The following is an 18,495-nucleotide window of genomic DNA, read 5'->3' as shown; positions in this document are numbered from 1 at the left end:
AAAAAAAAGAATGGAAGGGGTTTTCAAAAAAGAAAATATAAACCACAAGAGAGAAAAAAGGGGAAAAAAGCACTATAAAAATACATCATTCTTAGAAAGACAGGAAAGCTAATAGCTTACTCCATTTTCTTTAATGAATGACTGCAAGAATTAAGACAAAACTTAAAAGCACCATGTTCATCCATGAATACAAATATCAAGGGAAAAAAGGCAACTAATGGTTAAGGTTTAAGAATGTTCTACTTTGAGTTCTCAACAGCAAAAAAGAAAATGGATTAAGTTCTTTGTTAATACAAATTAAATACAGCTGCCACATATAATCCATAGGAGAGTATAAGAAAGCAGAGAAGAATAAAAACACTAAAGGACAGTATTTTACTAAGGCAAATTACAGTATAATTAGCCATGTTAATAGCTTACATATTTAAGAATAATAGCAACAACAGAAAGGCAAATAAGGAAGAGGAAATGTGAACAAAAGAGGTGCTTATTTAGAGACTTCCCAAATTAATATTGTGAAATATACCTTTGAGGGAAATCCACGTTTTCGGCTATATTTCCTATTAGGCCTCAGTTCCCTGTCATTCTGAGGAGGTCTGTCACCTTTCCCTTTTGGACTTGTGGTAACGTCAATGTCTGAAACCTGTTCTTGTGAAGCTGAATTCCCTAGTTTGTCCTCAATGCACGGCCGAATTCTCAGACTAAAAGATGCCTCCTTTATTAAATAGTGTAGCATATTAATTTCTTAATACAAACTCCTGTTTAATATACAAGCCAGCCTTGTGAATAAATACAAAAAATTTACCAGTCCATCTCTTTAAAAATCAATCCACCCTCCCCCAAGTGGCAATAAACTTAAGACTTAAACTTCTGTAGACTAGACTAACGCTTATTATAATCAAGTATCATATCATATCCTAGGCAATTGCCAAACTATACAACTGGAGCACATTTTAACATTTATTCTGCTGTTATCAACTTTCATTATATCATTTTATGTTACAAAAAAAATTATCATCACAATGAACACTATATATGCTAGCATATAAATCAAAATAATCAACTATACCATTTCCCACCCCTCCCCAAAAGAATTCCTTTACCCACATTCCCCAATTCCTCCATTTCTGCTGGAATGAAATGTGAGGAAAAAAATTATTCCCAGCACCACTGTAAACAGAAAAACAATTTCCCCACAACAGAACCTATTTTCAACAGTTGTTTGGATCAAGCCCTGCAAACATCTATCTCCTGGTGAAAATAATGTAGGAAAAATCAAATTTCCTCTTCAAATTAGGAAGGGCAGGGAAGAGAAAGAGGCAGGTAAGAAACTACGCAGGTCAACACTGAATGGAAACAAACCCTCAAATTTCTCATGCTGAATGGTATTTCGGAACATCTCTCAGAAACAAAAGATGGACATACATGGTTATCATTTCGTAAGAAAAGCTTTACTGATAACAAGTTTCCAAGTTTACTAATGCATGGCTATAGATGCACCTGCTAAAATAAAAATGCTTAAAAGCACACTAGTTCTGAAGCACACTACCTTCTATGAACTAAGTTTATTTTACAAAGTTTTCCTCAAAGTTCTGAAAATTCCTGATTATTTTTCCAAAAGACAGTATTTTGATAAAGTTAGAAATTTTATTTTATCACCATGATTAAGTCATAATATAAATGATAAACATCATCTTGATGTTTCAGTCATCTGGTTTTGCTACAGTTCAAAGCTAGCCCGAGGTATTAAAAAGTCCTAGCAGCCTTCAAATGAGTCCTCAATAGCAAAAGAACTTGAAGATTTTTCCAAGACACAATATACTTAGTAATGATATTTTGTACTCCTAGCTCTTATACACATGATGAATTTTAACTTTCCCAATGCTTTGTAAAATGAGTAAAGCTGTGTTTAATGAAACAAACAGAAAAACTGTTTCTGCAAACAGATCACAAATCGTATTTTTAAATCAACCATGTGTTTGCTAGTAAGCAAAACTTTTGTACTCCCGTGTTTTGAAATAATATATACAGCATTAACAATTTGAGGGTTTCTTCCCTGAAACATACTTTTCATTAAGGAATGCCTATAAAAAATATCATCTTGAAAAATGGGGGGAAAGTTTAAATCTTCATTTCCAGCACTTTTAATTACCAAAAAGCCGCTTACCGTGGTATCTGAAGCCTCAGACTGCACATCTATGTTTAGCGATGTGCTCTCAGCTACAGAACCAGATCCCACAGCTGAATCTATAGTCCGAACATCCTCCTCCTCATTTTCTCTAGCCTGAAATATTGTAGTGGTATAAATCATACAACTATTAAAAAGGGCAATAAAATGTTATAATGGATGGCACGATTTTTTGAAAATATATTAACTCCTCTGGGGTGGAATCAGAATGTCATCAGTATATGCACACTAATATACCACAAAAATAAATCAACACATTATTGAAAAGGTCCAAAACTTACAAGGATTTTTTGGAGAAATTTCATATATGACTTTTCTTGTTCTTTAAGGTGATCTATTAGATGAGTAAGGCGCTCAACATTAGCAGATCTTTCATTTTTCTCTACAAGATCTTCCCGCATGGAACTAGCTTTAGTAATATAATCACGAATCTGAACAAGCCTGCTTACAATCTGCATAAAAAAATTTGGAAAAAAAAGCATGAAAATAAACCATATGTAAAACTGAGCATAATGCATTCCATAGCAACACTTCTACATATTTTTTATTTCAAATATAGAAACTAAAGATATGTCTACATTTATCATTTGAATTCATACATGCAAAAGATCTGAATCAAATTTATAATTTAATCAAAACATAACTGGTAATACTAACAACCCCAATTACTATGAATATAAGAATTTCAAAATTAGTTTTAATTTACATTACCCGAAACATTTTACTTACAGAACTGCATGCCTTTAAACTACTATTTATGTAAATTTTTTCTAATGTTTATATATTATTTCCTTCTAAGTATTAGACTTTTTAAAGTACTTTTCAAAAGAATTATAGAACCATTTAAAAAAAATTATTACAATCTACTGATCACAACATTTCCATCTCCTCTTTAATAAAAAATTAGCACACAGCCTTTGGCAGGTAAACAGAAGCCTTAATTTACAATATGCCATTTCTACAATCATTTTGGATAAGAAGAAATTTATAGTATATTGAATGAATCTGAGATTAATGATGTGAGTCTAGAAGTACTTAGCTAAAATTCCTATATGCATAACCCAATAAAACTTTCTTAATCTTAATATTTCTATTTTGAAGCTCATAAAAGCAAAGAACAAAACAAACATTTTTCACCTGGCTGCTTTCCATTGCAGGCTCCCCTCTTCCATCTTCTTCAGAGACCTGACAGTTTTGCAAAAGGTCATTACTTAAAGCAGAGGCGAACAACTCTTTACATTGTGCTGAACCAATCATTTCTCTCTTTGGAGGACTTATAGCAGCATCTTTGCTCTTGTTAGTATTAATCTGCATAGGCAAAAAGTTGAAGGGCTTTCGGTTTTCACTAAGCTGACGTTTGTTGTTAGCAGCTGTTGCTCTACCTTGAGAATCACTTCCAATGCTTCTCTACATATGAAAAAGAAGCCAAATGCCACAAATATTAATTTTTCAATAATTAAAAAAAATTCCAATGTTCTTAATCAGCTTTACCATCAGATATTAAGTCAGGAAGTATACATAAATAGCTCTGTCCGTAAGATTCAAAAAAGATTCAAATCTACAAAAAAATCTTCTACTAAAATATCAAAATTTGATCAACTCATCCTATTACTCATTTTGTCTGACATAAATCAACTGATAAATACGAGCAAGATCAGTCTAAATGATGTACCAGAACGACAAACCCTATCTATAACTCACATTCCTAATCATACTTGTTCACTGAATTTTGTATGGGCTTTGGATCCAATGAGTAGATCTTAGTTAATATAAACATCAGCATTAAGATGTGTCCAGATGAAACACTGCCTGAAAAGAGCTCAGCTCAGTGTCTGATATATAGTAAATGTTCAGTAATTGATGACTAAATGACATGTGATCACCACTACCACCGTATCAGACTTGAATATACTTTTATGCAAATTTAGTAAACTATTTATCTCTCTAAAGCACAGATGTGACAATAAAGCATCTGTTAAGAGCTCATTATCATTTCCATTTACTTTTAGTTCCAAATTTTATTTCAGTGCTTATAATATCATCCGCAATTTTATTTTAAACTTGAGGTAATCCAGAACATCCCACACTTAGCCAATGATAAATATTCTAAACTGGATCTTCCCTTTTGCTTAATAGCAACCTTATTCAGTTACTAACATGTAAAATTTAGTTACATGACAAAATGATTTAGTCATAGAGTATTAGTAATAAAGTTACAAAAGACCTGACCTTAGCAAGTTTAGAAAGTTTTTGCCCTCCAAAGAACATAATACCACCACCAATTAAAATTCTTTCCATATACACAGAAACTAAGAAAAAGGAAATAAAGAGCTTACTTTTCATTCTTAAAACAACTATTTAATCCATTCTAAGTATTTCTCATAGTTATAACTTGATTTTTTAAAATAATTCACAAACCTGATCTAAATCACTGAAGTTTATCCGCTGTTTAAGTTTCTCTAATTCTGCCTGCTCTGGAACAGACATCTGAGTCACATATCTACTATGTGGAAACGAATGTGGAGTCTTCGTTCTTCGCCTTCCAACTCCTGGTGATGACTCCGGAGAAATATCATTAGTTACCCTTTTATCACTTTCAACACCAAGCTTTTTCTTATTCTTTTCTGATGATTTATTTGCTTTCTTCTGTTGGCCACCCCAATCCTTTAAAAAAGTAAGGGCAAAAGTTAATCTGGCCTCTTTCAAACTAGGAAAGTAATTTGATATGCTTAAAAATTTTTAGTGAGTCTTAAAGTTAAAAATGACAAAACATTTTTTGCATAACATACAGCCTTAAAGACAATTATTTACTTCTACTAATGTGTTCCCCCTCAACCATTACATCTAGTCTAAATTTCATAGACAGTCCTTCAGAAAATAGATTACTTTTCTCTCATAGATCTTTAACAAACATAAATGGCAAACTCCAACCGAGAGTCAGTCTGAATATTTTCAAGAGCATTTTAAAAATTAGTTCCCTACTATTTATAAATTGGATAGTGAAATAAATTATAGATACCTTTACTAGCCTCCTTTAAAATCAATGTATGTAAGACAGATCCCGAATCAACCTGGATTCTAAGATAATTGTTATCTGAAGAAATGCTCACTGTGTGACCCTAGGCAATTTACTTAACTTCCCACAGTCTCAGTTTCCTAATCTCTAAGATAGTGTCACCTTTAAAACATGATTAAAGATAACATTCATAAAGCATCTGGCACAGTGCCTATCATATAGTAAGCAATAAACATAATTATACTTACGTTTCACAGGCAATAATGTATTACATAATAAGACCTGACATGAAATGACAAAAATGATTCATGTTTTAAGGGGAAAACATTTTTATTTACTTAGTTATATCCACATAACCTAAGTCATTCAACAAAAAAGTCTATAAATTCCTACCTGATTCAAACTGGAAAAATCATTTAGTTTTACTACAGTAAAACCTTTTGGGATATTTCCTCATTTATAACACAACTCCCTTCTCTACAATCTGTCCCTCCACCCCAATCCTTGTATGGGTGGTTCTTGCCAACCTGTTGCTCCACTTACCCTACCCCTTCCTGGCCACAGCTGATTGGAAAAGCGATGCATACCTAATCCAAACAGGGATAATCGTACTTTAAAATTTCAAATTGGAACTAAAAGATAACTAGTCAGTACATAATTGTAGCGATAATTGAAAACTTTAGAATGAATGGTCAGCCATAGTACACCACATGAACCAGAAAAGAGAGAAAGCTGGTCTGCAAAAATAAAGTTGTGTTAAGCAAAGGCACGCAGAAGCAGAGAGTCAGGGCAGTGAAAAAGCAATTCTTTTTTTTTTTTTGAAAAAGCAATTCTTGACAATATTCTAGTTCCTTTTTCTAGTCCCTTCCTAAAACCCACCTATAGTGTTTTGATTTAACTTGTTTTCCATAAAACATCTTTATACACTTATAATTAAATCTTTTTGGCTTAAGCTAACTCAGGTTGATATCTGTTACCTGCAAACAAAAGCATCTTCAACTAATATAACAAACAGCCTAGGGATTTAATGTCTTGGCCAGCAACAAAACAATGTGCTTACAAAGAATCTCAGTGAGTTTGATTTGGCTAAGTCAAGGGAAAGTTTCATTTTATCATTAGTAGTTAATGATACACCATCAATAATAAGTTATCATACCATATTGTTGAGTCGGTCATCAACACCCTCATTGCTCCAGTTTGGTAAATCCTGATCATTCACGCCTTCTTCAAAAGGACCTCCTCCTGTGGCCATCCTGGTTTTACCAATTAATTTTCTGTAAAACAAGTGAAAACTAACATTTTTAACACATAAAAACAAACTCTTAATGATTTTTAAATCATTCCATGAAGCTTAGTGACATAAAAGAAATCTCAGAAAGTTGATTTTATGAAATAAAAAAAGAGGTAGTATCAACCACACATCATAGACAAACTGATTTAGCAGCCATACAGATATTACAATAAACATGAGTTAAGGAGCTGGAGCGACGGGAAAGGGAAGGAAAACTTCAAAATATCCACTATGTGTACTGGCCTACATGCTTTCAGGTCACTTTATCTAATTAGCTGAACACAGTCCTAAAAGGTAAAGGAGAGAGACAGGAAAAAGTTATTAATGGCTAGAACCAAAACCACTCTTAGGAAAAAAAACCAATATTCCCAAAGACCTGAAAATTTGTTTGGTGTCAAAGTTTCAAAGAGGGTGGAACTGCTCTGGATGCAGAAAAAGTTTCGTTTTAACAGGAATGTAGTGTTAAGCAAGGTAGAGAGAAGACAGAGAAAGAGGCAGGCCTAGGTCAGTGAATGGGCAATAAAAGCCAAAAATACAGTGGCCTGAAACATTTAAGAAGAGTGATGCCTATTGCTTTACTTTAAATTATATTGCTCCTACCTCAGTTTTCCCTAAATCTCGACTAGTCTACCAAAGTCGCAAATTCTCCTTACTAAAATAAAAAACTTAGGATTTTTGTGAATATCCAGGGAAGTAATGAATTTCATACCCAGGTCAAAGAGATGAGTGAAGAAAGAGCAATGGTAGAAGCAGACGTTCAGAAGCAGAGATGATTAGCAGAAAATGAGATTTCTACATAACCTTGTGGAGGACTCCGGCTTTCCACAGGGTGTGGAACTGCGCAAGCTGGAGAAGGACTGAGTCAAAGAGATGGGCAGATAATTTTATCTAGAATTCAAAGGGCAGAGAAAGCCATTAGACAGGAGGGTTATAATAGGTTCCTGATTTTACAAATAACACTAACACTCAAAGAAGTCAGATAATTTCTCCAAGGTCACCCAGCTAAAAATGGCAAAAAGGAATACATACCCAAGTTGCTTTGACTGTAAGATCCCAACTAATCCCAGAGCAAAAAATTAAAAGCATTATCATCCATGACAAAGTAATCTCACAGATGTTTTAATGCTAGAATATCTATTAGAATAATGTATTAATAGATCACAAAGAGGTTAAATTTTATTACTCAAAGAAATGGTGATAAAATTCAACACTTAATTTGAAAAAAATCTTAGTGGCGCCTGGGTGGCTAGCTCAGTTGGATATCAGCTTTCGGCTCAGGCTGCAATCCTGGAGTCCCAGGATCAAGCCCTGCATCAGGCCTCCTGCTGAGAGAGGGTCTGCTTCTCCCTCTGTCCCTCATCCCACTCATGTTCTCTTTCTCTCATTCTCTCGGTCTCTCTCACAAATGAGTAAAATCTTTGAAAAAAAAAAAAAAAAGAAAGAAAGAAATCTCAAAAAGTACAAATACACTGATGGTTCCTTATAGTTATATGTACTATTATACTATATTTTTTTCAATGAGCAATTATTACTTTAATAATTTTCTAAGCAGTTGAAAGAAGTATATACTTAAAACCAATAGCCAACAATATTAAAATAAGAAATGAAGGGATGCCTGGGTGGCTCGGTTGGTTAAGCAGCTGCATTCGGCTTAGGTCATAATCCCAGCATCCTGGGATCGAGTTCCACATCAGGCTCCTTGTTCAGCAGGGAGCCTGCTTCTCCCTCTGCCTCTGCCTGCCACTCTGCCTGTGCTCACTCTCTCTGTCAAATAAATAAAATCTTTAAAAAAATAAAAAATAAAATAAGAAATGAAGGACATCCCTATTAAAATAAAGATCAAAACAGAAATGTAACATATCAGTTATTTACCATTGTTTTTAAAGTTCTACAAAATGGAAAAACATGAAACATAAATATTAACACTAAGAAGACAAAAGGTGGTATTCTTAAAATATGCATTAAAAAACATACAGAACTTCAAAATATCACCAAGAACCACACAGAAAATATACTGGAGAAAAATGATGCCCTTGTAATAGTGACCAAACAAAGAAAACATCTAGGAATAATGTAAATTTTGCCCTAAATTACGAAGCACCAGTAAACTATAAAACAATATAAGAGAAAATTTACAAAGCAGAAAAACAAACTATCTTCCCTGATGGAAAGACAAATTTTATAAACACACCATTTTTTTCTAAATATAGACTTAATGAATTCCCAGTGGAATTCTTCTTAGAATCTGACAAAACAAGTCAGCACAAAAAATTTAAATACCTGAAAAATAAAAGCAAAAGTAGCAATAGAGGTTGGGAGAGTAGAAAACTAGTCCCAAGAGATATTCATTCATACTGAGCACCTATATTACTAAATTAGTATTAGCCAAATACCCCTTGCAAAATCCTAAAATACACCCAATTAGAAAAATATAATGAAGAAAATTAATCACAGCTAACAACTATTTTGTTTACTATATACCGGCACCATGCTATTTTATAAACATTCTATCATTTAATCCTCATAAAAATAACATGATATAGGATGATGTAGGATTATTCACTTGATGGGACAATTTGCTAACAATTTTGAAGAAGATTATTCAGGGATTTAATAGCATTTCTCAACTAGAATCCTTCATCTTTAATACAGAACACAGAAAAATGATCTGAGTAATATTTTTTTTAATTCTCCCAAGGATGGTATATACCCAGTACCATTCCAGACACAGAAGAAGAATTTATTCACAGTAAACAATAGATGCCTTAGAGCTTAATTCTCTCCCAACTGAAAAAGGCCATCTTATACCATAACACCAAGATAGTAAGTAGATTAAAAATAGATCGGGAAGATTAAAAAAAAAAATCAAACAGAAAATCAAGAAAACAAGATGGGCTCTAAAAATAAAGATCCTACAAATATGGAATGCAGAAATAAAAGAGAAAAAGTGTAACAGATTGTATTCACATAAAATAAAATCCCAAGTTTATAGAGAGTAAATAGTAAATGACAAACCAGGGGGAAAATCTGAAAGAAATATGGAGCATACAGTGAATATCTTTATAAAGAATTAATGGGGAAAAACAAGAAAAATAAAAACACTAAGAATAAAACAATAAAAGTCAGTATAAACAGGTAACTTAAAAAGAAGTCAGTAAACATAAAATGATAAAAAATATTAACAATAAAGTTCAGCTGCAAATTAAAATGAGGGACTATTAAATTTGCTGTATTTCCTAATCCTGATGACAGCAAAAGGAAACTGGAACTCTCAGTCACTATCTTGAGAGCTAAACTTGCATAACCTTTCTAGAAAGCATTTTGGCAATACTGTATCAAGAACTAAAACTGAGTTTTGACCCAGTAAATCTACCTCTCCAGAGCTAAGGTAAGAAAATAAACTTAAATAAGGGAGCGGGAACTATAATGCAGAAAATAGTTTATTATGCTATAATTGTGATAAATTGAAAACTGAATGTTAAACCGTTGGCTGGATGCTATTAGGAAACAGTACCCTTCAAAACATATATAATTATGAAGGCTGAACAATACTGCCTGTGTTTATAATATCATAAAGTATAAAAGAGAGAAAAAAACTGCATACAGATTAGAAAAAACTAAAACTAAGAATATATACTAAAGTGCTTGCATGAAAGCAACTGTTGGTTGTGGAGGTAGGAATGTGATCATTTTTCCTGTCTTCTCATATATTTTTAGCAATACTTTGCACTGTTTTTTACACTAGAAATGTATTTTAGAACTTACAAAATAACTGATACTCAGAGAGAGGTATGTCCAATGAGCTGAAATGACATTTAGATGAATCATTTAGCACCTGCTATTTCCTAGATGTACCAATATAATTTATAATATTAAACAATGGGCACTCCAAAGACTACATATGCAGTAGAGGAAACACCATTTTCAAAAGTACTAGAAGCTAACCGTAAAACATAAATTAGAATAGAAACTTATTAAGGTATTCAAGTAAAAACTCTTACATACCGATTTTTTTTCCTAAAATAGTGTATGCTATGATTTCTATTAGTAGAGTAATAAAATTTACTTAGAGATAAATTAAAAATATCTTTGGAGATATAACATTTTATATTTTATTTTTATATTATGATAAACTCCCCCTAAAATGAAGAGCTAATTCATTCCCCATAAAATTAAATAGGTTCTTTTAAGAACCTATTTACAAGCTATATGACTTTGAACACTATTAAGGTAAGTTTCTAAAACAATTCAAAAACTAAATATTAAAATTAGTTTGGGAAAAATTGGTGAAGTTTTTTTAAATCTTTTAAAAGACCACTTACTATATAAAGTCTACTGAATTTACAAAATAAACAACTTTGTCTATAGTTATATTGTGATGAGATAAACACCCATGAGGGTAGAATATTTAATAACTTAATAATAATGATACTAAATGCGTTTAAAAGACACACTCCTATACAAGTATTATTATGAAGCTTAAGAAATAATGTCATGTAAATAAATTTTCATCATCATAACAGCTGATTTGTCTAAGAGGATTAAAATCTCCCCCTATAAAATGTAAAAAATACAGGCAAGTATTTTCCTCTTCTTCATGCCAATCTCTTTACCCACCTCCAAGTCATAGTTAGAAATAGGTGCCTGCCTTCTAAATTTTGTTTTGTGGACACATTGTTATTATTCATATAATTTTTATCATTATTTTAAACTATTACATGAAAAGAATTCTAATAATAAAATACTAGGTACGTAGACAAGAAGACCAATTCAAGTAGGCTTCCAATAGCGGAATCAATAGGACTTGGTGACTATTATGACATGGAAGATGAAAGATGAGGCAGTGAGAAAGCTGTTCAAGGATGAGTCCTATGTTTCGAGCTTGAACAACTGGGTGTATGGTGATACATTCACAGTGACTGGAAAAGGAACAGATTTTTGTTGAGAGATGATTAATTCGGTTTTAGCAATGCTAGGTTTGAGGTGAAATCTAGGCTGCAGAGAGATCTGCAAATCATCTGCTCAGAAAAGTACTCAAAATGGCGCAGAAGGCACCGGGAGAAGAGGAAGAGATCAAGACTGAGCCTGGAGGGACACGGATATTTAAGAGACAGGAAAAGAACACTGAAGAATGTAGAAAGACAGGAGAGAAACCAGGATAGTGTGCTAGAAAAGGTGCAAGTGTATAAAGGAGGAGAATATCAGCAAGAATGCCAGATTTTATTCTGTCGCATAAAAAGAGTACGAAGAAGTGCCCACTTGGATTTAGCAACAAGAAGGTTACTGATGACCATGGTACTAGCAATTACAGCAGCGTGGGGCGGATCAATCCCATAACTGGAATGCTTTTATTGATAGGAAGAGGCAAAAATAAAAGAAGTCATTAGGTAATTTTTTCAAGGAATTAGTCTATGAAGGGAAGCAGACAGAGATAGGCATAGGGTAAGTTTTGTTAAAAGCATGTTTAAAATTTGTTGGCCGAGAGCTAGTAGAGGAAGATATTGAAGGTGCAGAAAAGAAAGGAGATAGTGTATGGTCTCTGAAAAAGCGGTAGCAACTGGGACCCAGGGTGTTAAGAAAATGACTAGCTTTAGGTAGGAACACCTCTTTCTTTGAACAAAGGGGAAAGATGGAAGTAGATGGAGGCTAATGACATCTATTCATAGGAGGCTGAGGGAGTCTGTACGTGATGAAAAGCAGAAAGGACTGATCCAAAAATGTGAGGGTGAGACAGCAGTGTCTGAGAGATGAGAAGAGTAAAGGAGAATGATTGTGGGCAGCTCTGAGGATTCAGGTGAGAGCTAGAGAACATTCACAGATATCAGTAATCTGCAATGTGAATTTTTTTTTTCCCAGCAGTGCTCATCAGCCCTGGTAGAATATTCCACTGAATCCATCCAAGGTGGGAGATTATGGCAGGAAGGTTATTAGAAAGATAATAAAATGGAAAAGCTGAAGCCACTGGAAAACAAACAGCACAAGTCATGGATGACTGTATGGGAATAACAGGGATAACAGTAAAATTTTTCTACTTTAAATAAGCACTTCTATGACCTACTAAACTAAGTTGAAACTAATTAAAAGTTTCATATAGCTATTTTCGACAGCCCTATCTGGCTCTCAAACCTTGCAAAGATACAAAATGCAAAAGTACTATAGCAATTGATAAACTTTCTGTGACTGATCTTTTTAAAGAAAATCCTGTCATAGGATTCTTACTACAGAGAAGTATTTATATGTATTTAAAATTACAATACTGTCACAGAAATACCTATGATTGACCCAAGGTTAATCTATGAAATAAAAATATAAAGAAAAATTAATCAAGTTAAGAAAAAACACTATTTTTCTAAAATCTTTAAATTCAGATATTATCTCTGAAATGGCATTAAATTACTCCTAACCATCCCTGGAAATACCATCTTGACAACTGTAAATGAAGGTTTTAGAAATACTCAACCTAATAAAATAATGAAGGAAGTAGTTTTTTTCTAAGTATTTACTTAGGGTCACAAAATAACCAAAGGTGGTACTTTATATATCTGTACAAGTTTTCTAAAGGCTGCATTGTTTACGGTATTTCTCTTACTAATTATAAAAATACCTGGTACGCTGTTTTGAAAGTCTTCATACAGTGTTCAAATGTACTAAGCACTTCTAATGGAAACTGAGAAGAAAATGCACAAGTATCTGGTTTTATGTGTTGTTTAGTCAATTTCATTTGAGGAACTTCTCAATTTCTTCTCTGTACTTAAGATAGTCAAGTACCTAAAAAAAAAAAAAAAAAAAAATCACAAAGGATTTTTCCCATAGCGCTTTCAATTTGAGACTTTCTAAAAATTTCAAAATTTTTTAGAACTTAGACACCTCTGTAATTACCCTCTTCAAATTAAAAAAAAAAAAAAAACTGTTAAGACATTGGTGGGAGGGGGATAAAAAGACTGCAATGAAACATAACACTCTATCTGAATCAACAAAAATTTTATTAGACCTATGTACCAACTATTGCATTAGGTCTATCTTACGACACAGTTATTCTATGCAGAGCATTTCATATCAACAAAATATGCTCTTGCTCAGAAGTAAGAACACTGAGGTCAATTAAATTCTGCTCACTAAGACGCCCTCCCTAAAATTTATATTCAAAACCTATTGCTTTCTTGTCATGATAACACCCAAATAAATCTGTAGGCCCTACTGCCACCAGCAACTTGGAATCTCAGTCTTTGCTGCCAGTCCCATACTCACTGTTATCATCTCTTGCTAACATTCCCTTCCCCTGGATCATTACAAACCTCCTATACATCCTCCATCTGTTCCCCAATATGCCTCCTACTTCTTCAAGTTCAATAACATCCAAAATCCCTCTACAAGCACTATTTCCTTAGCAATCCTTTCCAAAAGGGACACTACTCTTCCTAACGCCCCAGATTCATGAGGAAAGGATCACATTTACAGACCATTCTTATCTAACTAATGCTTAACCTTCCTCTTCTGAACAAATTTGTCATCAAAAATATCACTCTCCATACCGTGGGCACCACTTCCTACCATCCTCCCCAAAACAAGTCTTGTACTTTTCTTGGTAATAACTGGCTCATGGTTTCACCCTCCACATCATTCCCTACTTTCCTAATTTTTCTAAGACTGTGAATTGAGATCCAACACCCCTCCCATCTTCCCTATTTCAATACATATCACTCTGGACTGGTAATTTGTTCAAGATCCTGAAGTTCTGAAATCCCTTCTTCTGATCATAAGTTCTTGCCTTCTACTTCTCTCACTTGGTCATTCCTGCTAAACCTGCTCTTGACCCTGCTGCAAACCTCAGTCCCTTGGTCATTTTTCTTTCCAGGAATCCATTAACCCCTTGCTTCCTTACTCAACCCCAAACACAACCCGAGTAAGTCATTCCAAAAATCCCTTGCAAGTATCTTGACTTCCTCCCCTATTTGCCCATTCTACCAATTCAATTCTGGATAAACCCCACTACCTGCTCTCTTTGCATTTATTCACAAACTGTTAAAAGACAGAGAAATAATTATAAAATGTGACTGGCCATGTTCACTATTAAGGTATATTATACTGTACGCACACAAACACATACTTTCAAAACATAGGTTTATTCCATGAGATAAGACACCTTGTCTGTTTTGCTCATTGCCATATCTCTAGTACTTTATAGTCATTAAGTCACCCACTGTAGGTACTGAATTAAATTTGTAAGATGAACGTATTACTATGTACTTTGCTGGCTTCCAAATAAATTCCCTAGTGCAGTTATTCCAAACGCTTTCTATTTTTCCCAAGTGTCAAATACACTTGTCTCCTTTACAAATGGCCAAATTCTTTAATGAGAAAATCAAGATCTTCTAAAGTGAGTTAAAAGAATTTTCACCATATCTTTATTCCCTCTCATCTACCCTCCCGCATGTTTAAATTATTTTATAACTGGTTTTATAATTCTTTTTATTTTACTAAATGCTTGCTATATCACTCTAGTGTTAAGAACTCTAATACTCACTCACATTTGACCTTCCCTGTGTTTGATTTTTCTTGTCCTATTATTCTTCCAATTAAAAAAAAATACTGAAAAGTATAATAAAGACATAAATCAACTGCCAATTTTCTCATGGTAGTTGGCTTAGATCATACGGGAAATAAGGAGTTACCTGCTTTCCTGGAAAGCAAGCAACCCACTGAAAATGCGTTGTCTTAAAATTTTAACAGCGGAATTAAATTCAGACTCTGACACTTTTCTTAAAAAAGCAATGACTTCTAAAATGCTTTTTAACAAAAATTTCTTCTGATCCTCATCCTTTAGTCATTTAATTTCTAAATTGTCCTTAGCAAATAATTATTTAACTTTCCCTCAATAAACTTTCATTGACTTTTTTTTGCTGGTCAGATCTGACAATGCACTATGGATATAAACTAATGTTTACCTTTAGGCACCTAAGAGAAAAAAAAGCACAGCTCAGTCAACAGTATATGCAATTAGCTCAAAAGTACAGAAATTTGTGCATAAAAATTTTGAAAAATCAATTAACAGAAAAGTTGCAGAAAATGACTTAAGATTAAATGGATTTGGAGAGGCAAATCCAGTAGCTGTTATAGGACAAATTCAAACTCAAATGGGCTGAAGAAATCCTGTGAAGAAAAAGACATTTCAAAAGGCATGGTTTAAATTATTTGGTATTTAATAATTAGGAATGACACGGCTCTTTTATAGCAAAAGTATGAAAGCAGAGCAAAGTGGCATGCCAAAAAGCAAGGCACACAGGGCAGCACACCCAGAAGGTCTGTTTACTAGAGTGGGCCCTCAACCACCCACTGATATGTTGATAGCAGTCTCCACTGAAAAGTCTTCCAACTACAATACCAAGAAAATAACACAGGGGTGCCTGGATGGCTCAGGTGGTTAAGCATCTGCCTTCAGCTCAGGTCATGATCTCAGGGTCCTGGGATCAAGCCCCACATCCGGCTCTTGCTTGGTAGGGAGCCTGCTTCTCCCTCTCCCTCTCCCTCTGCCTGCCGCTCCCCCTGCTTGTACTCTGTCTCTCCCTGTCAGATAAATAAATAAAATCTTTAAAAAAAAAAAAACCCAAACAGCAATAACATATATGATGATGACAAATTACCTGTTTAAAAACGTTTTACAGCTCAGAAACGGCTCCTTTCCTGCTTCACACTTCAAAGCTGTTGCCTACTTGTGATTAAAAACAACAAAAACACTTCAGTGAATTCTTTACTTACACTATGAAGTATAGAATAACAAATACTATATACACACACACACACACACACACACACGACCTAAAATGTTTAGGAAAATGAACAAAAAAGGAAATATCCAACTTACCAATATTTTAGACTGGTTACTTTAATCCTTTTGGAAAACAATGTGATATACTTAAATGTTTAAATCCTCCAAACTTGTAAGATTCTACCAAACAATGTGATCCGTTAATATAGCTACTTTGGTAGGTAATAAAAATCGTTAACCCCAATTACCATGTAAAGATTCATGCCGAAGTTTACTCCTCATATTGTCATTAACTTTCTGCCACTCAAACTATTCAAAAACTTTGTATATTCAATGATTAAAAAAAAAAATTCTTTACTTGAAAGCTAGCCACTTTAAAAAAAAACAAAACCAACAAACAGAAAAAAAAACCTTGTCACTATATACACACAAGGTTTACCTTCAGTTCAAAAACCCAGTATTATAATGGTTTCCAGGACTCGCACCAAGAAGGTAAGAGGCAAAGAAAAGAGCAGGTGCACTCGAAGCTCTACAACACCCACTCCAGTAACCAGAGAATACCAGGAGGCGGAGTCTGGAAAGCAGTTATGGGGCGGGGGTGACAGGGGAGCCCAGAAAGCCCGGTTCTTCCAGCGCCAAAATACGATCCCTCACTCATACGGCACAGAACGCAAACCTCAAACCAGTCAAAAAAAGAAAAAAAAAAAAATCGAACAAGGCGAGATCCTCAGGAATGGGCCACAGGATGAAAAGTTTGGATGACCCGCCCCCCTAACAGGGCCTACCATCCAATCCCCAAACACCGGTTTCTGCAAAGCAAGCAATGTTTCCCTAATCCCACTTGGCATTTAGTTTTCCTCATCTTAGGCCCTTTCTTACTGGACCTACAGTAGGACACGGAGAAGCGGAGCAATGGGAGGGGGGAGAGAAGAGCTGTTAAATTATCATTCCTCTCCCAAGTATAAACCACCTCTTCTCCAAAGTCAGGAACGCCTCCCCGCCCCCCCCCCCGCCCGCCACCCCCCGCCCGGCCTTTCAGCTCTAAGAATACCCGAGACAGCAAAAATCCGCTGCTCACAGCCCAACGCAAAAGTCGCGTCGCTCCTCACCCGGCCTTCTCCACCTAAAATTCTGGACACCGAGAGCGCCACAGAATGGAATTTGAGAGGGGGTGGGAGCGGGCGCAGTCACGTACACTAAGGCCACTAAGGCCCCATGCTATGGAGAACTAGAGCCCCATCCCTGGCAACCAAACCACCGCCCCCGCTCCACTCCCTCCACTTGCAAGGGGCATTCCCCTGGAGCGCCCGAAACGCAGGGCGGCCTCCTCCTCGGGGCCAGAAAATGGGGGGAGGGGGGCGCGGGCAACAAGGGAGTTCTTTCTGCAGTCGCTAACGCGTCCCTAACGCGTCCCTAAATGCTCACCCGGATACTGCGTCCTTCGTCCCGAGGTAAGGGGCGGACTGTCTGCCTAGGGGACCTGAAGCTGGCAACAAGAAGACCCAGAAGCCCACGGAGAGGCCTGGGGCCAAGGCCAGGCCCGATAGGGTCAAGGGTCCCAAAGCCGTTGCTCTCCCGCCCCTGCGCCGCGGTGCCCTCGGTTGCCAAGGGCTGGGGACGCGCAGCATTACCTGTAAACGAAGCAGCTGCTCCTGCCAAGGGTGGAGTAGCGGTCAGGCCCTACGATCCGCCACCCGCAGCGGTCCTTCCTTAGAGACTGCAGCTGGGAGCGCCCACAAGTTCCCTGGCTGCCTAGGGCCCAATGGCCGCCTTCTCTACCTTAGCTACTCGGCGCCAACCGCCGCAGCCACCGCCATCTTAGGATCTCATTGTGGTGGGAGAGGAGAGCGGGGGGGGGGGGGGACTGCAGAGGGGGCAACGCGGCGTGAGACTGCGCCGTCTCCTCGGCAACGGCCGCGCGGGGGCGAAAAGTCGCCCGGGCGGGAGCCGCAGTGCGATCAACGCTCTAGACTGGAGTCATGTGACCGCCGGAGTCTGTGGTGTCACTTCGGGCCCTTTTGCCTGGAGCCGCTAACACAAACGAACAACCGGAGACTGCATATCCCAGAATGCCAATTCGACCCTGGTTTATAAGCGTCCGTCCGTCGGTCAGGAGAGGGTTAACTGCAAATCCCGGCATGCCATGAACCTCGCGGCACTGCTCTGTGAGCTGGTGGCTCTGGGCCTGTGCGGAAGTACCTTGAGCTTCCTCTTTAGCTGGAAAAACTGAGGAG

At 36.1% G+C, this 18,495-nt stretch overlaps 1 protein-coding gene across 1 annotated transcript in view; it reads right to left on the bottom strand.

Annotated features, from left to right (window-relative positions):
- PCM1 (pericentriolar material 1) overlaps window positions 1-18,258 on the bottom strand; it is an 86,433-nt gene extending 68,175 nt beyond the window's left edge. The window contains exons 1-10 of the mRNA XM_080797196.1: window positions 17,893-18,258; window positions 16,137-16,201; window positions 13,100-13,263; window positions 7,205-7,383; window positions 6,361-6,478; window positions 4,607-4,852; window positions 3,326-3,595; window positions 2,470-2,640; window positions 2,168-2,284; window positions 527-715 (exon numbers count right to left, since the gene is read on the bottom strand). Coding sequence (XP_080653322.1) covers window positions 527-715; window positions 2,168-2,284; window positions 2,470-2,640; window positions 3,326-3,595; window positions 4,607-4,852; window positions 6,361-6,456 — 1,089 coding nt within the window. The 5' untranslated portion in view covers window positions 6,457-6,478; window positions 7,205-7,383; window positions 13,100-13,263; window positions 16,137-16,201; window positions 17,893-18,258. The remainder of the gene's footprint in view (window positions 1-526; window positions 716-2,167; window positions 2,285-2,469; window positions 2,641-3,325; window positions 3,596-4,606; window positions 4,853-6,360; window positions 6,479-7,204; window positions 7,384-13,099; window positions 13,264-16,136; window positions 16,202-17,892) is intronic.
- Between the last annotated feature and the right edge of the window lie 237 nt (window positions 18,259-18,495).

This window comes from Martes martes (assembly GCF_963455335.1).
Source record: "Martes martes genome assembly, chromosome: 2".
In the NCBI taxonomy this organism is placed as follows: Eukaryota; Metazoa; Chordata; class Mammalia; order Carnivora; family Mustelidae; genus Martes; species Martes martes.
Note: the sequence above shows the minus strand (reverse complement) of the source record. Positions and strands in the feature narration are given on the sequence as shown.